Genomic DNA, 22,407 nt, shown 5'->3' with positions numbered 1-22,407 from the left:
ACCTTCACCTCTGACAATACCTGGATCAATACCTAGCGAATGGGTTTATTCGTCCTTCCAAGTCCCCTGCTTCTTCAGCTTTGTTCTTCGTTCCAAAAAAAGAAGGGGACCTTAGAACTTGTATAGATTATCGCGCCCTGAACCAGATCACCGTTAAGAATAGATATCCGTTACCTTTGATCCCTGAACTCCTGGACCAAGTCAGAAAAGCATGCATATATACAAAGCTGGATCTTAGAGGAGCCTACCACTTGGTACGAGTAAAAGAGGGCGATGAATGGAAGAAGGCCTTCCGCACCAAGTATGGGCTATTTGAATATCAGGTCATGCCCTTCGGACTTTGCAATGCGCCTGCCGCCTTTCAATATTTTATGAACGATGTCCTCAGAGAGCTCATAGATGTGTGTGTTGTTGTTTACATTGACGACATCCTTGTTTATTCTTCATCGGAATCTGAACATCGGAAACACGTGAAAATGGTCCTCGAGAGATTGCGTCAACACAACCTTTTCGCCAAGTTGGAAAAATGTGTTTTCAACGTGACTGTAGTTGAGTTCTTGGGATTCATATTATCACCTAGCGGAGTGCGTATGGATTCAAAGAAGGTTGATGCAATTCTCAAATGGCCATCACCATCCTCCGTAAAAGGTGTTCAAAGCATGTTAGGCTTCACTAACTTTTACCGCAGGTTTATATCCGAATTCTCTCGAATAGTCCAGCCCATCACCGCCTTGTTAAAGAAAAACAAACGTTTTGAATGGTCTACCGAGGCGGAGCAAGCTTTCCAGAATTTGAAGACTAAATTTATCTCTGCACCAATTTTAAAACATCCTCGCCCCGAACTCCCCTACATCGTTGAAACTGATGCTTCGAGCCTTGCCATGGGGGCAGTTCTATCACAAAAGGACCCAGTAACCAATCAGTTGCATCCCGTGGCATTTTGGTCCCACAAATTCTCGCCTCCTGAAATCAATTACACTATTACTGATAAGGAACTTCTGGCTATCAAGTCTGCCTTTAAGGCTTGGCGGCATTATCTTCTGGGGGCCCGACACACCGTTACTGTGATTACGGATCACCGAAACCTGCAATATTTGAAAACCGCAAAAGCCCAATCCTCTAGACAACTCCGTTGGGCACTATTCTTTGCCGAGTTTGACTTCATAATTACCTATTGACCTGGTACAAAAAACGGTAAAGCTGATGCCCTTTCTCGGATGGGAGTGGAAGAACACTTGATCAACCCTAAACCTGTACCAATCATTCCCGAACAAAGAATTCTGGGCGTAATCGCCACACAATCCATAGAGGAAGTTAAGGATAAAGCCAGGCAACTTGTAACTCCAGCAGACATACAGAATTGGCATCTGCAGGGAAAGGACTTTGCAGTGAAGGACAACTTATTGTATTTCCAAGAACGATTATACCTGCCCAGCACAGATTTACAGAAAAAGGTAATCTCTTGTTATCACGATTCCTTAATGGAAGGACATCCCGGTATGGCCAAAACCTCAGAAAAGATCAAGCGCTACTTCTGGTGGGCGTCTTGGAAAAAAGATATCAGAGACTTTATAATGTCCTGTGGAGTATGCGCCCAAAACAAGAGTCAAAAGGAAAAACCAGCCGGCCTCTTACGCCCTATTGACATCCCACCTCGCCCTTGGCATACGCTTTCTATGGACTTCATCACCGATCTACCTCCATGCTCGGGATACAATACGATCCTAGTAATCGTGGACTTATTCTCCAAGATGGCGCATTTCATTCCACTCAAAGGCTTGCCAACAGCAACAACTGTGGCCCGAGAATTTCTCGAAAACATCGTCCGACTGCACGGTTTTCCTTCAGTTCTAATTTCGGATCGAGGTAGTCAATTTATTTCTCATTTCTGGCGAAGTTGCTGTCGGTCGGCTCAAATTGATGTGAGACTATCGACCAGTCACCACCCTCAAACCGACGGACAAACCGAGAGGACCAATCAAACTCTGGAACAGTATTTACGCTGCATGCTGCAACAATCTGAAAAAACTTGGAAAGATATCCTTTGGATAGCCGAATATGCCTACAATAACTCTGTCCACTCGGGAACTGGGAAAACCCCGTTTTTTCTTCTATACGGCAGTCACCCTCGAACCTCGGAGTTGGATCCACTCCAAGAACTTGGAACACCAGCAGTAGACTACCTGCATTCTACAATCACCCAAGCCTTTAAGGAAGCCGTTTCTCACCTTCAAAGGGCTAAGGAACAATACAAGAAAGGAGCAGATCAACATCGGAAGGAAGCCCCCCAATATCAAGTAGGAGATCAAGTCTGGTTATCCACCAAATATCTACCTCTAAAAGGACCACGCACATTCAACCCAAGATACCTTGGTCCCTATTCCATCACTACCATAGTAAACCCAGTAGCGGTCAAGTTGGACTTGCCCCCTCACATGAAGATACATCCGGTCTTCCACGTCTCTCTATTAAAACCCGTGCAACCTCAAACCCGACAAACTAAATCTCCAAAACCTATTCTAGTTGATGGAGAACTCGAGTTTGAAGTCAAAAGCATCCTGGACTCCAAGATCTCCACATCTAAACTATTTTACCTAATTGACTGGAAAGGCTACGGCCCCCAAGAAAGATCCTGGGAACCTGCAGAATATGTCCACGCTCCTCGTCTAATCAAAAGATTTCATCGAACATTTCCTGACAAGCCCAAACCCCCGGAGAAGCCCGGTTTGGGAGGAGCCTTGAGGGGGGGTGCTGTCATGATCTCTGCTTCCAAAAGGTCAGGACTTACCCAACTCCCTTGGAAGCAGACCCATAACCCAGGTTCCGAGTGCCAACCAGTCCCAATTGGGACCTTTTGGACCCTGTCCTGGTGCCAGTGGCACACCAGGCTCATACTTATGCCCAGTCCCAGTGCTGGAAGCACCGGGCTCATAATGCTTGGGTGGACTTACCTGCAGCAGACCATGCTGCTTACTTACCTGCCAGTTGAGCCTCTAATCCTCTTCTGTTTGGGACTACTTTTCCTGTTGGATGGGGCAGGAGCCACTCCCTAGGTTCAGAACACTGGAACTCTTCTGGAAAGCAGGAACTCTTTTCTTACCTAGGCGAGGCTGTGGAAGGAGACACCTAAGCACTACAGGAGGCTATTTAAACCACACCCGATGGATGAATCTTGCTTTGCGTTATTCTGCATCCTCTGCAGCAGAACGCTCATCGTGTCTTCTGCATCTGATCCTGGGCCTAAGGGAAAAAGGCTTACCATCCTGAATCCAGTCTTCAGCAACACCTATAAAGACAAGAAAGAACAGGTTAGCACTACGGTCTTCAGTGACAGCGCTTCTCTTACCTGGTCCATCGGCTGTCACCAACGCCTCGCGCTGCATTCCGGCATCTGAAAGACAAAGGCTTACCTACTCTTCGCCTGCTCCGGAGGTCTTCGCACTGCATTCCGGCATCTGAAAGACAAAAGCTTACCAACTCTTTGCACGCTCCGGAGGCCTTCGGCGCTGCATCCCGCATCTGAAAGACAAAAGAAGGTGCGTTTAAAGACATTGGGTAACTTTATTACTCACGTGCCACTACTCCTTCCACTCCGAACCCAGCGGGTATTCCGGCACCCTTCAGCAGCTCCGAACTTGTACCTGCAAGATAAAAGGACAGTTAGTGCGCATCGTGAAGCAGGCAACAAGCGCTTACCTACGTGCTTCCAGGCGCTTCTATTCCTCACACGGGTTCCATCCTCAACTCACTTCAGCCCGTCACCCGCCATCGCCGGAACCCTACAAAACAAGAGACATCATTACAAAAGACTTTTAAAGACATTTGAAATACTCTGAACTTACCATTCGTGCAGTAAACGACAGACAGCAGTCCTCTGAGGTCAAGAGGCCTGCACCCTTATCCAGTGAAGAAACTGGTTACGGCACCCTGCCCCGAGGCAGATGGAGAGCTCGGCGTTCACTTACCTAAGGTGAGAGCGTTAACCTTTGGGGTTCTACAGGAGAAGAGAAAGGGAAGAAGAGACACCCAATAACCCCAGTTCATTAATCCCATATTTTCTATCTGCAGACATCTTACTCTTCGAGTCAGACATACAGTGCACAGAGGTCCAGCCCAAAGAGCCAACCGTGTGTTACACATCACCTTTGAAGATACGGTATTCGCCCAGTCAAGACCGGCGCCTCTGCGGGAATCAGGTGAGCGTTACAGTAATTACCCTATGCTAATAATCAACGTATACTGGCACAGTTGAATTTCGGCACTTCATACCTTTCTGAAGCCGCTGACCGAACCTGAGGGTGAAGAGTGGGAAGTGATTACGGGCATGATACCCTGTTATCACAAAAGCCAGGCAGGAAGGGAATGGCTGGTTGCCCTGGCTGCTGCGATACTGAGCAAACTAAATGGCAACGTACAAGGGGAGCGGAGGCAAGGTGCACCTGGCATAGGGGTGTGAGTCAACACTAGATTACATCTTCGTGGACGTTGAATTGTTGCTTTTGTGTGAAAGTATGGAAATATGTGAGAACACCTGGAGCGACCACTCTATGTTGAGGGTGAAGTTTAACGCATTTGCATGTAATGTTGAGGGAAGTATATGTATGAATGTGGTCCCAAATGTGGCGTGTAACAGACTACGGTGGACTCCTCCCTTGTTGTCCAAACTAAACCATAATGTAACAGCTTTGATCATGGAGACAACCTACTATTGGAAACTGAAGGTGATTAATGTAAACAAAAAATGGACCAAACTATTGCAGACTTGCTGGCTAAAACCCAAGGAAGGGTAGGAAAAGGTCAGGGATTAGAACGAAAAAGACCCACATACACCAATACAATGATGGGGTAGCCCGGAAAAAGGTGGAAATGAGACGCAAGTTATGAGAAATAAAACACTCAAACACATGAGCCTGGAAAGATTAGAGGGGTAAAGTGGTGAAACAGGCTAACAAAAGTTCCTGCAAGCGTAACAGGGTGTATTTGTTACAGAAGGATGCAGATCTAATGTTGGGTATTCCAACTGGGAAGGACTTGAGGGCCTTTATGGGAATTCGCAAACGTGAAAGGGGGGGACAACAGAGTAGCCCATTTGAATGCCGTGCCTGAGGAAGCTTGGTGGGAGCACTTTGGCACCTTATACACGCGGCTAGGCGAAAAGGAGGAGGGTGAGAAGGGGGAAAGTGTAGGGGAAAAGTCAGAAAGGGTAACTACAATTGAACACAAACAGATAACAGATCTGATTCTGAAGTGCACAAACCATCAAGGGCCCCCGGCCTGAATGGATTAACAAACAGGATATTGAAATCTAATCCACAACACAGGGCAGTTATGCTGGCTTGCCTCTTTAAGGATGGGGTAGAGACAGGGTGTGTGCCCGAATCATGGAATACATGACTTGTGGTTCCCATTTTTAAAAAGACGACTGCGAAAATCCAAGAAACTACAGACCTATTACACTACTCAATGTAGATAGCAAGATTTTTGCTGCGCATATCTTGAAACATCTGGAGGAATAGACATGAACAGTGGGAAGGCCATCTAAATTACAAACAGGCTTCATAAAAAGGCTCTCAACGAGCCTGAATGGGCTGGTGTCAAGGGCAATTCAAGGGGAGGGATGGTTGGGAAAATCAGGTTGTACGTTTAGGAGTTTGGTGGTCCTCTCGGTGGCCTTCGACTACGTGGACTGAAGTAAGCTCTGGAGAAAGTTAAAGGGAGGGGGCTTGCCTACTGAATCTCGTAATGCAACTTCATGAGAACTTTGGGATAAAAGTCAGACTGAACCAGCAGGGACTCCTCTCTAGGATGATAAAAAAACAGAGGTTGGTTTAAAACAGGGGGGCGCCTTAGTGCCATGGTTATACAACATGTATGTGTCGAACGTAGGCGAGTTCATGGCAGGCAGAGAGTTGGCATCTCTTAGTCTGGGTAAATTAAAAATACCTCACATAATGTATGCCAATTATTTTTTTAAATTAATTAAAACAAATATTTAAGCATTTAGCATAAATTAATCAAAACTGTCTTCAAAGAAGAAAAAGTCCTTCCTAGATAGCCAAACGCTTTAAACAATCATAAGCCTTCCATTGTCCGTTTTCATATCACCATTTGATCTGTTTCTAAAGTTCTAGTTTGATGACGTCAGTTCCTAGATTACGTTTAGCTGTGTATTCCAAAAATCAAGTGTTGGGATTAGTCAGTTTGGTCGAATGACCTTTTTTTGCATTGCTTCTAAAAACAATACTAGGCTTCTCACTGTTCTATTATTGATGTCAGTGTACAGAGCTCCCCACCAGGCATCCGAATCCAACTCGCACGACACAGGCACCACAGGTTGAATGAATTGTTCCCTTTCTGATTTTAAGTCCTTGCAGAACATGAGTAAGTGTTGCAACGATTCCTCGTGTTTATTACATAGGCGACATGTATCGTCCGTTGTTAGGCCATATTTTCTTAGGATTTGTTTTGTTCTCAAGATGTTTAGCCGAAAACACAGGATGGCATCTCTGTAATTAGGATTCGGGCTCTTGCTGAGATAGTTAGGTAAATTATTTGGAAAGTTGATCAATTTAGTTGATAAAGTATGTACTTTAGAGTTTCTACAAATATTTTCAGTTTGTGCCCAGTCTGCTGCTAGCAATGCTATTTTGGCTTTTTTTGGGTTGATGCGTAGAGTTTTCAACATTAACACAAAGATTTTCCATGATTTGCTTACATTTGTTCCTCCGTAGATTTAATGGCCAGAATCTAAGTATCTCAGCTTTAGATTTCAAGATTTCAAATTGGAGTAGACTATCTATTAGTTCCACTTTTCTGTAAATTGTTAAGAGTTTGCCATATTACATGAACGTGTATGGAATAAAGGCCCAATTCATGTCTAATCACACCTATTGGTATGCAATTTGTCAATCTTCGGAGTCGTTTCCAAAATCTAGCCTCCAGCCTTTCCCATGTTTCCCAAGGTAGCCTAAAGCAGGTTTCTCCTGCATATGTAATTTTCGGAATTACTTTTTGATTGTAAAAGTCTACGGTAGGCTGAAGGGAACATTTTCCAAATTTCTTTTTTAGAATTAAGGCTTGAGCTATCAATTGGTCAATTTTTAGTTCTAAGTTTGAAGTGCACGGCTTATCGCTCCAGTCAGAGCTAATTATTACTCCCAGATATTTTGTACTACTCAAAACATTGATTGGGGAATCCTGTAGGCACCATTTGAACGGTTTGGAGATTCTTGTTTGAGCTTTCTTGAAGACCAAAATGTCTGATTTTTCAGCGTTAATTTGCTGTTTGTTATCTTGTACATAGGTCTGTAACGCGTCAAGTTTTCTTTGAAAGCCTATGGCTGTCAAATCTAGTAGGACGAGGTAATCTGCGTATAGCAGATGGCCCACAGAGTTTCCATTTATTCGTGGCGAGTGTGCTCTTTCCGGCTCTAGCCAGTCTTTGATGTCCAGAATGAAGAAGTTGTATAAAATCGATGCCAAGGGGCACCCCTGTTTTAACCCTCTTATGGTGTTGATTATGGTCAAGTCGTATTTGAAGGGAAGTATTTGAATGAAGAGATTTAATGGCTGCCAAGAGATCCGACGGGCAGCTCTTTTCTCTCAATTTGTGCCAAAGAATTCTTCGATCAACTCTGTCAAAAGTAGCTTCCATGTCGATGCATGCCATGAACAGCTTTTGGTTGTCATTTACTGTTTTTAACTTCAGCAAGTTTACTGTCATTTACTGTTTTTAACTTCAGCAAGTTGAGTAGCAAAAGATTTAGGCCACAATCGACATACTCCACAAATCCGGCCCGTCTCTGATCAAGGTTTCCAGTTCTTGATAGCCATTCTTTTATTCTTTTCAACAACCTACAATATCTAGTAGGGATAACGGGCGATAGTTTTACGCTTTAGTGCGATTCCCCTTTTTGAAAATTGGTTTAACAATGGCTCTTTTCCAAGAGTCAGGGATTTGCTTATTGATATTTCTGGATTTTGTTTTAAGATGGAATTTGGCAATCCGTTGGGACCAGGTGCTCGAGAGGAATTTAGATTTTTAATTTGTCTAAGAATTTAGTCTCTGGAAAATGTTATGTCCATGGGTTTTTATCTGAAAATTCACATGTGACCTGATTCAGTGTTCATGTGTTCATGAATGGTACCAAAATGTTGTAGCCATATTGCTTCATGTATTGGATTGATCTGTTCGTGCCCGCTACAATATAGCTCGTTGTTTATTAAGGACCAGAAAAAGTTGCCTTTTTTGTTGCTTATTGCCTCAATCATTCATTCTGAATCTTGTTGATACAGCTGGGCTCTGTGTGCCTTCGCCCAGTTGCGATACTTAGTCAGAACTTTCTTTGCCTCTTTGCAGGTCGTCTTTAGATTTTGGATTTTTGCTATTCGCAGATCTTTTGTTAGCTGGTTCTTCCATTCAGCTATGACGTGGTCATAATGATGGTGCCTTTATATTTGTCCTTTTGAGCTTGTTGTGATTGATGCTCTTAAGCATAAATCATAGCTGATTCCTAGACTGGTGGTCTTAAATCCACGATTTTATCGCTGCCTCTAGCTGTGGAAATGTTTTGTTGGAGAGGCGGATTCTGTTGGTGCCGTTTGTAGACACTTCATGTGGCCAGTTAGTTTCTCTCTAAAAGTATTGCCCGTCTTCTAATGGAAAGCGCAAAATGGAACTGAAGCCAACGGGCACTACGGGGGCTATATATACCGACAAGAACTCCGAGATGGGAGCCCTCAAGGGACATCGAGTCAACCGCATCAATGCACATCGCCCTCTGCCGAAAATTCTCCCGAAGCAGCTGAAGCTGGAAGGGAAGATAACACTTGGGAGGACACAATCCATTCGAAAGAAAGGCTGCTGGCGGGTCAGCTCTTCAAGCATGAAGAATACTGTGGGACCACCGGATGCTGGTCTGCCAAAGATGAAAAGATGCTGAAACCGAGATGTGATGCAGCTACATTGTCAGAAGATGGTGTCCAGCAAAGGCAGTTCCGGTATTGGACTTGCTCCTTAGTGCCAATATTACGCTTATGGTTCTTGTATATTGTAGTTTATTTTCTTAAACGGTGGCAGCTGTACGTTATAGACGCTGATGGCTGCTGGTTCAGTCGATGCTCAGTGCTTCTGCCGCTTCATGTCGGGTGTGTGCATGGACTGGTCAGTGAGGCTTCTGGAAGCAGGGAGGTTTCGAGAAATGGCAAATCTACTCCTGTTGATTTAAGTGAGTGGAAGGAGAACTGCTTTTTGGCCTCCCTTAAGTAACAGAGGTCCTGTACAGTCCATACTGTGGCAGCCTTTTGCCATCAGGAAGCTTCTTGCCAGGTTGCAAGTCCTGCCAGGGCCTCAACAATATGAGTCTCCGGAGAAGTGTCTTCTTCCATGCTTTGGGGTTCATCTCAATGTACCAAGTTAGGGGAGCGGGCCTTCAACTTTTAAGGGGTATTGGGACTAGATTGGGTGCCCATGCACTAGTCAAAAGGTTGCATGCTTTCAATATTCTTGCAACCACTGTTAGGGAGAATTCTCTGTAAGGCTAATTTCCCAAACCTAGTGAGTCCCCCAGCAGCTTTGCTGGATTTTTGGGGTTTATTTTTTTCTCTCCTGCTAAGAATGAGATCCTTTTGCTCCCACTCTTAGACATGATTTGAGGTGTTCCTTTAACTTTCCATGTGTTTTATGGGCTATGGGGTCTTTTACTCCATAGGGTCTCATGTGTTTTTTTGATGTGGGTTACACAGCACCCTCCGTGCCGTAACCCAGGGGTGTCGTAGCGACCCCCCAACATAGACTCCATACCCTGGGACTGACTACAGTCTCCCAGGGCATGTAAAGTCACCATTGGCTTTGCTAGTCCCAAATTATGAACAGAAACCAGTACAAACCATCATATTGTGGACGTACTGGTCGGGGCAATTCGATTGCCCTGGGGTCTGTTGTTCGAGGGGCGCGTCTCCGTCCCCCTGATCGAGTTTTGGCTGGTGGCAGTGGATACTACTTTTTATATTTGACCGCGAATATATCTCTATGGGATTTTCCCATTGTTCGAGGCTACCAACTTTAATTATTTAATTCTTACAGCCTCAAACATACCACCGGTTTATTTATTTAATATTAATTCGCCGGTTGGTATTTTTTGCCAGAACTCGATTCTAAAATGGCTTGTGTTCTCTTCTGTGACTCCAACCCAAGTCGAGCCCTTTGTTCTACTTTTTGGCGGGCTTCTCCACAGAAGCCTCCAAAAGTGGTGCCACTCTGTCTGGGTAGCACAGGGAGTGTGGGAGGGGGTTTAGGCACCCTGGGCTGAGTTACCTTGGTAACTCAAGTCGCACTCTTGTGTGATTGGCCAAAGTGGTGAGCCGGCCGGCTCACCACTTAGCATATTTGATTGACAGCTAGGCTGAGTGAATGGGGGTGTGCTGCATAAAAGCAGGGCTTTGGGGACTTGAACTTCAGAAGTCGCCACTGGACGTAAGAATCCGAGGAGGGAGAAGCTGAGCCGGCCTGCAACGACAACACCACCGGTGGAGCCCTGCTGAACCGTCTCACCACACTTCCCAACGACAGAGGAGATCTCCAGTCCGGAGAGTCTTCTTCCTTCGACTGGTGGGGATAACCAGTCTACCTTCTTTTCGCCTTCCTGGAGCATCTTGTGGCCGCCTTGCCTGTGCCAAGCACCCCGGCAACCGGGATACCACGTTTTCACCACTACCGCGAACCAAAAGGGTAGTACCTTTGCAACGGAGAACTCTGCGGCTGGGTTCTTCCCTGGCAGTGCAACGACCTTCATCTTTCCTCCACGACGAGATCTCTTCCTCTGGACGACGCTGCGACCTGCACCCGCTGCCAGGAACAACTGCCCCTGCTGGAGGATCCTCTCCATTTAAGGTACCGTGTTCCGCCTGGCTTCCCTTGCAACCGATTGAACAGGGTGTATTAAATCCTCGTCCCTCGAACCTGGGTTAGCCTGGGACACCCTAGCTAACTTTTCTGCACTGAACTAAACCTTTCTTCGAACTACCTCCACAAACTTCGAAGACTCTGTGTAACTGTCTGATCTTGGGCATCTTCCGCCTGGCTCCCTTGAAAGTGGGCCTGGCGCCTAAACTTCCTTGCTCACCAGTAGACTGTGCCTTCCTAAATTTGCTGTGGTTCTTTAAAAAGTGTTTAGTGTGTATGCTTCCATAATTTTGCTTTTCCCTCCCTTTTTATTTAACTTGTTGGAGTGCCATCGAACGTTAAGCGCTCACCTCTGTCTGGAAATAAGTGGTGTTAACTAAGACTTGTCCAACAAGTAATCAGGGATGTACATATGATAATAGTGATTGCGTTTTGAACATATCTTATCAATTTAGTGCTAGTGTGTTTTATAAGTGTGTGTTAAATAAATAATTATATTACTTTTACACCCAAGCTCTGGTCAGTGTTTGCTTGTGGTACTGTATTTCTGTACCTATTTTGTATGCTCTGTATACTGCTTAACTCTTCTTGAGGGAAGTCTGACTGCTCAGACTGAAGTCTGAGGATGTTGCTAAGGCACCCAAAAGGTCCCACTAAGATGTCTGGAGGCCCTGTCCAAATGGTTCCAATTCTACCAGCCCTCATTCAGTGTAATGACATGACAGTGTTGATTCCTGTCAGTGTTCAGACTGAGGTGCCTGGGAGAGTCCTGTTGGGGAATGATCTAAGAAATCTAGGAGTAGTATCCAGTACCCCCAGGCCTCCCAGTATGGAGACCCAGAACCAAACCAAATTGGCTAGAGAGGCCACCTTAGGGAACCACTTTAAGCCTGTGGGAACCTCTACTGAGGCCCCACTACAAGCCCTGGTGTTGGTAAATTGACCTCTAACCCAGGCAGATTTCAGGCTAAAATGTTAGGGAAATGGGAGCCCCAACCAAGCTCCTTCCTTGTTCCCCTAGTTATAGAGTCTGTGACTCCCCCTGTGTAAGGCAGAAACCTGTGCAGTTCCATCTGGGACCACGGCAAAAGATTTAAGACTACAGATGTTTGGCAGTAAACCCACTTGGTAGCAGTCTGTACCACACAGATTAACTTGGTAGCTGTGGCTGAGCAGTCAGACTTCCCTCAAGAAGAGTTAGGCAGTATACAGAGTATTCACAATAGGTCATAAGAACACAGTAGAACAAGTAAACACTGACCAGAGCTTGGTGTAAAAGAGATATAATTATTTATTTAAAACCACATCTAGTAAAACACACAGGCACTAATGTTAAGCAGTTCAAAAACACGGTCACTAAAAGATATACACTCCCTTAAAAGAATATTAGACAAGTCGTAAGTAAAGCCCCACTTATTTTCAGACAGCGGTGAGCGCTTAACGCAGATGGCACTCTAATAATTCGTTTTAAAAAGGGAGAGAAAGGCAGAGCATAAATTGAAAAAGATCCCAACACTTTCAAAAGAACACAGCCAGAGAGGAAGGCAGAGTCAAACCGTGAAGTTAGAGTTCAGAAGGCCGGATCCACTTTAAGAGGATCAGAACGAAATGTGTCCAAAGTCACACGGTTGAAGTGCACAAAAGTCTTGAATAGGTTCAGAAAGAGTTGGACCAAAAGAAAGGGACCAGTTAGATGGTCAAGGCGGCCAGCCCAGTCCAGAAGGTTAAGGGATTATTATTACCTTGTAGCAATCTTTAGAAAGGGAGGCCTGGCGGACACGGTACCTTAAAGTGATGAGAATACTCCAGCGGGGGCAGTTGTTCCTGGCAGCGGATGCAAGTCGGTGCTTCGTCCGGGGGAAGAGAGGATCTTGTCGGGGAGGAAGACAGGAGTCCGTTGCACTGCCAGGGAAGAAACCAACTGCAGAGTTCTCAGGTAAAAGGAGCGGTCCTTTTATTTGCGGTCCAGTGATAAGTGGCTATCCGGTTGCCGGGGTGCTTGGCACGGGCAATTCGACCACAAGACGTCCTGGGATGCGAGGAAAAGAAGGTAAACTGGTTGTGCCCAGCAGTCGAAGGAAGAAGACTCTCCGGACTGGAGAGCTCCTCTGTCGTTGGGAAGTGTGGTGAGACGGTTCAGCAGGGCTCCACCGGTGGTGTTGTCGTTGCAGGCCGGCTCATCTTCTCCCTCCTTGGATTCTTACGTCCTGTGGAGACTTCTGAAGTTCCAGTCCCCAAAGCCCTGCTTTTATGCAGCACACCCCCATTCTCTCAGCCTAGCTGTCAATCAAACATGCTAAGTGGTGAGCCGGCCAGCTCACCACTTGGGCCAATCACACAAGAGTGCGACTTGAGTTACCAAGGTAACTCAGTCCAGGGAGCCTAAACCCCCTCCCACACTCCCTGTGGTACCCAGACAGAGTGGCACCACTTTTGGAGGCTTCTGTGGAGAAGTCCGCCAAAAAGTAGAACCATCTCCAACACAAGCCTACTGAATCCTACCTACAGAGACATCCTTCTGGTGAGAAACATTGTGTGGCTCCTGTGACTTTTGGGCACAAGGCCCCATTCATCTCCTTGGGTTTGGACTTCTTAAGTTAGGATGTTATCTTGTGATCTGGTTCCATCATTCACTGGATCTAAAATACTTACCTGCTTTGATGATTAAGTTATCTGATGTGTATTTGAACATATGGTGACTGTATAGATTTGCATCAGTGTGTTGTGAAATAATACTACCTGTGAGATTCATGTTCCAGTGTGTTCAGAAGGCCTATAATAAATAACTGTATTTTTATACTTAACTCACTAAATCGAATTATTGTGACACACTAGTGGACTCATTGAGGAACCCCGATCCCAGTCACACTCTTCTGAGACTAAGCCTTGACTGCTCATCCACTTACCTTGATTGGGTTTAGGCTAACCTCTCAGAGCTTCCTGTTTATCATAACTATGGTGGCCTCCTAAAATCTGTCCACCAGACCAGATTCTAGAAATCCATTTTAAGAGGCCCCACCAGCCACCAGAAAAGAGAATGCTACCAGTCGCACACCAGCACCTGTGAAATTAGGTAGGGCTTCAAGTTGGTAGGCCAGCAGTCGACTTCCAGTTGGTCCTCCGTGTGGGCATTCTTTGTAGAAAAAAAAAATCAGTCTAGGGAAAGAACATTTCCTCAGAAAAGAGCCCTAAGAATGCAATAGAGGAAAGAAATATCTCCAGGTTGTAAGACAGGCCATGCCACACAAGGTTCAGAAGACAAACTCTGCCGTCATCCGTTTATCTCCTTCACCCACTCGCTCCTTTTGCAAAGCTCCCACCCAAAGTAGCAAAACTACCTAGCTAACTTAAAAAAATTAACATTGTGACTTCTCAAACGAACAAGTTAGTTTGATAGACTGTTGCTGTAGTTTTCTTCCTATGCATTTATAAAAGTAGATGGCCAGTAAGTGTTCATCTCATTTGCGATCTTCCAGGTTTTGGTGGGTAACCACAGTGGCCCCCATCAGATGGAAAGGTGGAGGGAGATATGATGAATCCTATGGAGTCCTCACAGTAACCCTGCCTAAAGTCTCCTCCCAGGTGGCCAGGGAAAGGCAGACACTTCCTGACCCTAACCCTGCGGGTGTTATTAGCCGGGAGGATCATCTGGGAGGAGAAAGGCCCCTGGGGAAGAGGAGGACTCTGTTGTATGAAATGCAGTATTTATTTTCCTTTAGGGAAGAAATACTTGTGGATACCAAAATATATAACAGCTTGCTGTCAGAGGGAGTTGTTAATTTCCCCAGATAACTATCTTAAAAAAGGTGAAAACAACCATGACCATGTATGCGTTAGAAGGAATGAAACCCCTCTTAAAGTCATAGACCTACATGGAGGTGAAACCTCTCATGACTATCAAAGAAATAGTAGAGATTTGTTTTTAACTAGCTCCAAATTAAAATCGCGAAAATCCTCATTCCTCTGTAAAGCCAAGTTTCCCCTTTAATTGTTATGATATCCCTCTAAGGAATATAATTAAAGAAAGATAAAGTGACATTCCTGCTAGAAAAACTGATTTTCATGTTACGGGCTCCAAGTCCCACAATTCACGATGTACTGGGAAAAGAAGAGGGCTGCAGCGGTCCCAAGATTGCAAAGTGCAGCCTGTTAGTAGTAATGACCCATACCTGAGGGAAACAGAGGCATAAGAGGCCCACTCAGGTGCAGGCCATGGAGAAGAACAGTAGTAGAAGGTGGAGTCGTCATAATATCACATTGCTTGGCAGCAGAGTGATAACAGAGACGATGTGACCATTGTGGTCTATCAAGTGGATGTTGGTCCTGAGAGGGTCTTTGCTGTTCCAGACCGTGAATGCAGAGGCAGCGTGGCAGGAAGCGTTCAAGTCGACAGATTTTCCCCAGGGCATCATATCTGCAGAGTTCGCGCAGCGGAGAAAGCAGTATTTGAAAACTTTGCCAATGTCAGTCAGGCTCCGGTGTCAGACTAGCACCAGTGGGAGCAAGGAGAGCTTCTCTTGTGACTGGTGTGAGTCGCAGGAAGTGGAGGATTCCAGACCTTGAGGGAAAGCAGCAACAGAGGACCTGGAGGTAGTGAGGAGAAAGGACACACACGCCAGACCAGGTGAGATTGTGCCCCCGGAGTGCTCCATAATCGCTCGATTGCCAAGACCGGGTGCCTAAAACTTGGAAGTCTTTCCAGCAGAGTGAAATTCAAATGGAAATGTAATTTTGAATGCCAAACTGGACTAAAGCAGAATAGTATTCTGTAAAGCAAGACGACTGTAAAAAGAGCGAGTGGAATAATAAGAACATAATCACCAGACCAGGAGGGTGTGATTGTATGTGTGTGGATTTGATTAGAGACCAACAGCAGGCGGGGTAACAAGGCGAGAAACTATGTTAAACAACCGTTGCCAAAGACAAAAGAGAACTACAACAAGGCAAGTGAAAGAGAACAGGGCCGCACTAAATTGAGAAATAAAACCCAAACGGCCAAAAATGCCGAATTTGGCATTGGAGAAAAAAAAAAGCAAAACCATATTGTCGATGAAGGAGAGCAGAAGTTGCAGGGGTCTCCCCCGCTTCAATTAAAAGGAAAGCGGGGGACAAAGAACAATGACAATTTTTTTTAAAGACCCTGCGGCGGAGGTTCCGCCCCTCAATGGGGAAGCAGAACTTGCGTCGCAGGGAAGGAGTCGTGCAGAGGAACATCAGGTGGGTGAGGAGCAGGAGGTACTTTTTAAGGGTATGAGGGTGCAGGGTAGGGGGGGGGGAGGGGGAATCAGGCCGGGGTCATGTACAGGATTATTTCATTACAGGCATTTTGAATTTGTGATTCAAAATGTTTGTTAACAAAATAATCATGTACATCCAGAGAGAACCACCAGTGCCAAAGTCAATAAGGGGCAAATTAAAGTCTCAATGGTTGTAAATCCCATTGCCCAAATATAAAGAGGCTCAGAAGAGTAATTGGCTTAAACCCACATAACTAAAACCACAAAGGTGTAAGAGAAGGAAAGAATCACTGTCTGCATTTGATCAAAGTCAAAGTGGGGACATTCTAGGGAGTGGAGCATAACCCGCATTGTGTGTGGCAATCACAAAGGTGTTACAAATAGCATCAGTGTGGTTCTTGTTTTCCCTGAAGACCTTTTGAGCTTGATGTTGTAAAGCAAGAGGCATCACTAATTTGTTGGAAGTTAACCTTTACCACGGAAGTACTTGCAGCTAGTCGTTTATTTTGGCTTCACGGGTGAGTACACCAGGTCAGAAGATTGTGTAGTAGTGTTCTCTGTTCTGGCAGCAGACTGCACTAGAACAGAGGACTTTGTGGTAATAGACCTGGCAGGAGTGTAGACCAGGTGGAAGTCACTGAAGTTTGGGGGTGTGGTTAAAAATCTGAAAGAAACCTACAAATACATTTTTTGAGTTGTCGATAAATCATCCTGACATTGCTGAAATAAGTGTTTATGAACTGTTGCAGAAATATTCGCACAAGAAAAGGATAAAGTATTCACAGTTCTTTGTCACAAGTGGAAGAAGGAAAAACCACTGGTGAACTATTGTTTAAAGTCAAGTTGAGCCAAACAGAACTGTATTGGAACTGTTCTTGTCAAATTGGAACTCAAGGAACTGAACTGGAATTGTATTACAAGACAGGATTTCCTTATTTCTTTGGGAACTTTTAAAAAGAATCCTACTCTAATCTGGGGACGAATATCAGATTGTGAATTCAACCGTCATAATTTGCTTTGCCATATACTACCGTACCGAGTTGTTGAATGTACAAGTGTGAGGGACAGAAACATTTCTGTTAGAGTGTTTCCTTTAGTTTATTTTAGGAAGGGAAATCCTCATCAGGGTAGGGATAGTGAGGCATTTATCCAACCTTTTGAGTTAAGGGCATCTTTTGAAAAATCTTCACAAAGTGTTCCGCCTCACATTAATGACCCCTCACAGAGCACACCCATGTTCAGCATTGTTTTTCAAATAATAACACAACAATTCAAATTATGCCAGGTAAACTGCAAATGTAAGATGTAAGCTAGTTATTTTTAAATATATCATGAAGGGGTTCAACACTGTTATAGTGAGTTCTAAGGATATCAATAAATCAGTTTGACCTCAATTTAGTTTACCTACCCGTATCAAAGTATTTACTGTTAATATGCAGGTTGAAGGGCAGTTTATTAAAAAGAACTGACTCAAATGTCTTACCAAGACATGTTCCCAATTCTGCATTAAGTAGATATCAGCTTGGTCAATTATAAGGACTTCAATGGATGATAGAAAATCAAAGTCTCTCTTCTTTTCTCCTTCTACACCGATGATGGTCCTTAGGCCGAGAGGTGATGCAATGATGATGTCAGATGAGTAAAAAGGAGAGTACAACCTCATGCTTTTCTGTAAAATGGACACTCCTATTAAAAAAGAAAATGGAAATTGTCTTGAAGAAGATTTACTAGAAAAAGCTTAGACATGGTCCTTTTTAAAACACTGCATGCTGGTATGGCAGAAGGGCTAATTGCACACACCACCCTATATTGCCATGCAAACGGGTCTGAGCTCTCCTCTGGACAGAGCACCTACGCAAGGATACAATAACAGGGTGAAGTATGCACAGTAAACACAGTTTTGATCCTAACGGTCAAGTACATTTTTTTTTGTTTACTAGTTTTTATTAGAACAGTAACAGCATAAATAAAAGTTGACATTACAATTGATCAATAATGAACAATCTTAAGTAGGAGGTTGAATTATTATTAAAACAGAATCGTAAGAAAGCTCAAAAACAGTTAACTAAAATCTACTATATAAAAACAAGAAATGTTTCTAGAGTTTAATAAGGGGGAGAAAGACAGGAGACAAACGAGAGAAGGCTGGGAAGAGGGGGGCGTTATACAAGTCTAGTTTACAAAATCATAAGTACAGATATGAATACAGATATGAGCATTAAGAGGATGTGCAGAGTAAATATAAATAAATTCATGAACCATGTGTAGAAGCAGTGAAACTATTTAAATAATGAATACAAAAATGACCATTTAGCATTGTACTTGGGAATAGTCTTGTACTTTAACCATGCAATGTTCCATTCTCTGTATATGACAGATATTGTTCCACCATCCTCTACAACTTAATGAGCGAGAGTCCTTCCAATTAGTAGTTATAAGCTTTAACGCAATACATATAAAAAAGATCATAAAGTTTTTTTTTTTTTAAGTTAGTGTATCCTAACAATTAATAGCAAGGTCACCTAGAACAATATTCATAAAGGAAAGAGGAACATCAATCTTAAAGATAGGTTTAAGATATTTCCAGGCGTCTTGCCAAAATGAAAAGACAAAAGGACAACAATAAAAAACATATGCTCATACGAGGCCGGGGCATAACCATAGGTCCAACAATTGTCCCCTAGGCCCTTATTGGATTCAGCAAGTTTGACAGGAGTAAGGAAAGCCCCATGTATGAAGAACAGAAAGTGTTGAGTAATGTTAGCAGAGATGTTTCTAATTTTGGAGAAGATTAAGGACCATGTGTGCATCAAGTGCTGAACCAAAGTCCCTTTCTCATAGCAGACATACAGACTGTGGTACATGATTGGTGTTAAGTGCTGAGTAAATGTTAGAAGCTCTAAGGTTAGGTAATGTGGTTAGTTGCATCATTCTGAGGCCATCTGGTGAAAGAATGTTGTTTGAGAAGCGTTGAAGAGTATCAAGACAAGCGTTAACCAACTTGTTATAAAAGTGAAAATCAGTGTTAGGAATAGAGAACAAATGTTGCAGTTGTAGGAAGGGTAAGATAGTAGGTCCACTGATAATTTGTTCAATGAATCCAACACCCTTTTTAAGCCAAGATGTACGATTCAGAGTCCTATTATTGATGAGAAGGTCTTAGTTACTTACCTGTAACTTTATTTCTCCAGCATTGGTAACTTTCATAGATTCACATGCTTGAATATTCCCCGTCGTCAGACTGGGAATCCTCAGTGATAAAAAGAATTATTAATTATTTTTTTTTAATATACATCCATTATTCCATAGAGAATGCATGTAAATACCCCATTGTGGCCTATGAGCCATTCTATTGTGTAGTCCCTCCACCTCACTTTGGTCCTTTATGGCCCCAACCAATGTGGTGGCAGGGCCTAAACTCCGCCCCAGTCAGCCATCTTCAGATTTTGCACCGTAGGAACTACAGTATGATGGGTGCGGAGCGTAGGAGCAGCCTCTTAGGGGAGGCGGGTGGGCGCATGTGAATCTATGAAAGATACCAGTGCTGGAGAAATACAGTTACAAGCAAGTAACTAAGACTTCTCCAGCACTGGATCTTTCATAGATTCAGATACTTGAATAGAATACCAAGCAGTTAAAGCATGCCACCATCATATAAAAATATCTATAAGCATAAATGCAGAAAAATATTTCTGACAAACCTTTACCATGCAGCAACACAACTGTTAAACTACTCAGGGAAAGGCGGGAAAGGAGGCTGGTCCTACCTTATGTAAAGAGGTGGCAGAGCACTGCCTGTCCAATTGAAGATTCCTTGTTGGCATCTTCTGCTAGGCAGTAGTGTTTAGCGAACGTGTGCAGAGTACTCCAGGCAGCGGCTCTGCAAATGCCCTTCAAGGGTACCCTGCGTGAAACGCTACTGATGCAGCTCTCCCTCTGGTGGAGTGTGCAGAAGGCGGTTTGGAGAGGGGGGTCGCCCTTTAATAAATGACAGTGGGTGATGCATAAAGAAACCCATCTTGCCAGACTTTGTTTGGAGATATGTTGCCCTTTTGTGCGACCAGAAAAAACAATGAACAGCCAGTTAGATGAACGGAACTCTTTAGTTCTCTGCAAGTAGAATTTCAAAACTCTAGTCACATCTAGAGAATGCAAAGCTCTTTCTGCCTCCGAGGTATGGTTCTGGAAGAAAGATAGTAGAACAATGCGCTCTGTGAGTGTCATTTCCGGTAAGACCTTGGGAAGAAATGTAGGGTGTGTTGTGTGTTCTCAAAATGATGCGGCCTTGCTGAAACAAAGTAAAAGGTGGTTCTGAAGACAAAGCTTGCAATTCGCTGATCCTCCTGGCCCATGTCATGGCTATCAAAAAAGCTGTTTTAAAAGATAAGAATTTTATTTCACATCTGTGAATGGGTTCGAAAGGGGGTTCCATGAGGGCCATTAGTACTGTGTTTAGGATCTAAGAAGGAACTGATGAGGGTGTAGGAGGGTAAGTACGCATCAACCCCTTCAGGAAGATCTTGAGAGCCAGGAGAGAGAGTAATGACTGTGCTTCTGGAGTTGTCGTGTATGCGATATGGCCGACAGGTGAACTTTGATGGAGGACCGGGAGAGAACTGCCTTAGCCAAATGCAACAAGTAAGGTAGTATCTGTTCTACCGAAGCTGTAAGTGGATTAATCGTAGATGTTTCACACGACTTAGAGAAGCGGGTCCATTTCTGCACGTAGGTGATTCTCGTCGAGGGGGCTCTAGAGGCCATGATTATGTCCCAGCAGTCTGCCGGAAGGCTCAAATTCATGAGTTTGCGCTGCTCAGGAGCCAGGGCTTGAGGGAGAGGCTCGCTAGGTCGTGGTGGAGGACTTTGTGGTTCTGCTGAGTCAATAGGTAGTGATGCGCCTGAAGGCATATTGGAGGCCACTGGGATAGGTGATGCAGAATCTGGTACCAGATCTGTCGCGCCCAGTCCGGATCATGGCACAGTCATGCTCCTTCATTCTGCGCAGAATTCTGGCTATGAGTGGAATGGGGGGGGGGGAGTGGGAGGCATAAAGGAATTTCCCTGTCCAGTCCACTGAGAATGCATCTCCTGCTGACTGATGTTCCGGGTACCTTGAGGCGAATGCTAGACATTTTCTGTTGACTATGGTGGCAAAGAGGTCGATCTGTGGGTGGCCCCAAACAGAGAAAATCCGTTGGACTTCCTTTTCGTCTAGCTCCCATTCGTGGGATGACGCGTACTCCCTGCTCAGTTTGTCTGCTAAAACATTGTCCACTCCCGGGAGATGTTCCACCCTGATCTGGACTTTGTGGTGTAAGGCCCATGACTATAGTAGTTGAGCTTCCTGTGATAGGATCTCTGACTTCGTGCCAAGTGTGCTCCCCATCCCGAAAGGGACACATCTGTCCTTGAGAGAAGAGTAGATGTTGGTGCCTGGAATGGCATCCCTTGGAGCAGGTTCCGCAGAGTATTTCACCATCGAAGTGCCTTGTGTACTGTCGCCGGTATCTGTATTACATCTTCCCATGCACCTATAGCTTGTTTCCATTGGTGGTCCAGGGCCTCCTCGATTGGTCTCATGCGAAGTCTGCAATTTGGTATGAGAAATATACATGAGGACATCATGCCCAGGAGGGATTTGAAAGAGCGTACCGTGGTTCTCTTTTTCTAGGAACAATGATGTCGAGCGGAGGATGGCTGTTACTCTGTCCGCCGATGGTCTTAACCTGGGAATGGTGTCGAACTCGGCCCCCAGGAAGAGAACCGTTTTGCTGGGTACTGGGCAGGATTTTATGTTTATCGAAAAACCTAACCCTTTTATGAGTTTTATCGTTTTCGATACTGCCAAGTGAGCTTGACTGTAGGAGCTTGCCCTCATCAACCAGTCCAAATATGGAAAGACCTCTGTTCCCAACCTTCTGAGGTTTGCTAGTACAGGCGCCAGACATTTGGTAAATACCCTTGGTGCTGATTTTAGCCCGAACGGGAGTACCCGGAATTGTAAATGCAGGTCTCCTATAGCAAACTTGAGGAACTGTCTGTGGGCAGAATGAATTGGAATGTGGAAATATGCGTCTTCTAAGTCCAGAGTGGCTAGAAAGTCGTTTCTGTTCAGCCACGGTAAGACGCCTTGCAGGGATATCATTTTGATTTTGATGCATTTGATGTATTTGTTGAGTGCCCTCAAGTCCAATATGGGCCTCCATTGACCGTTCTTCTTCTTGATTAGAAAGAAGCAGGAGTAGAAACCTTTTCCCTTCTGGGGAT

General features: G+C 44.5%; 1 protein-coding gene across 1 annotated transcript in view; it reads right to left on the bottom strand.

Annotated features, from left to right (window-relative positions):
- Positions 1-22,407, bottom strand: part of UTP25 (UTP25 small subunit processome component) — a 379,991-nt gene that overhangs the window by 202,986 nt on the left and 154,598 nt on the right. Inside the window, exon 8 of the mRNA XM_069608503.1 lies at positions 17,624-17,826. Coding sequence (XP_069464604.1) covers positions 17,624-17,826 — 203 coding nt within the window. The remainder of the gene's footprint in view (positions 1-17,623; positions 17,827-22,407) is intronic.

This window comes from Ambystoma mexicanum, chromosome 4q (assembly GCF_040938575.1).
Source record: "Ambystoma mexicanum isolate Mex_15411 chromosome 4q, UKY_AmexF1_1, whole genome shotgun sequence".
Taxonomy (NCBI): domain Eukaryota; kingdom Metazoa; phylum Chordata; class Amphibia; order Caudata; family Ambystomatidae; genus Ambystoma; species Ambystoma mexicanum.
Note: the sequence above shows the minus strand (reverse complement) of the source record. Positions and strands in the feature narration are given on the sequence as shown.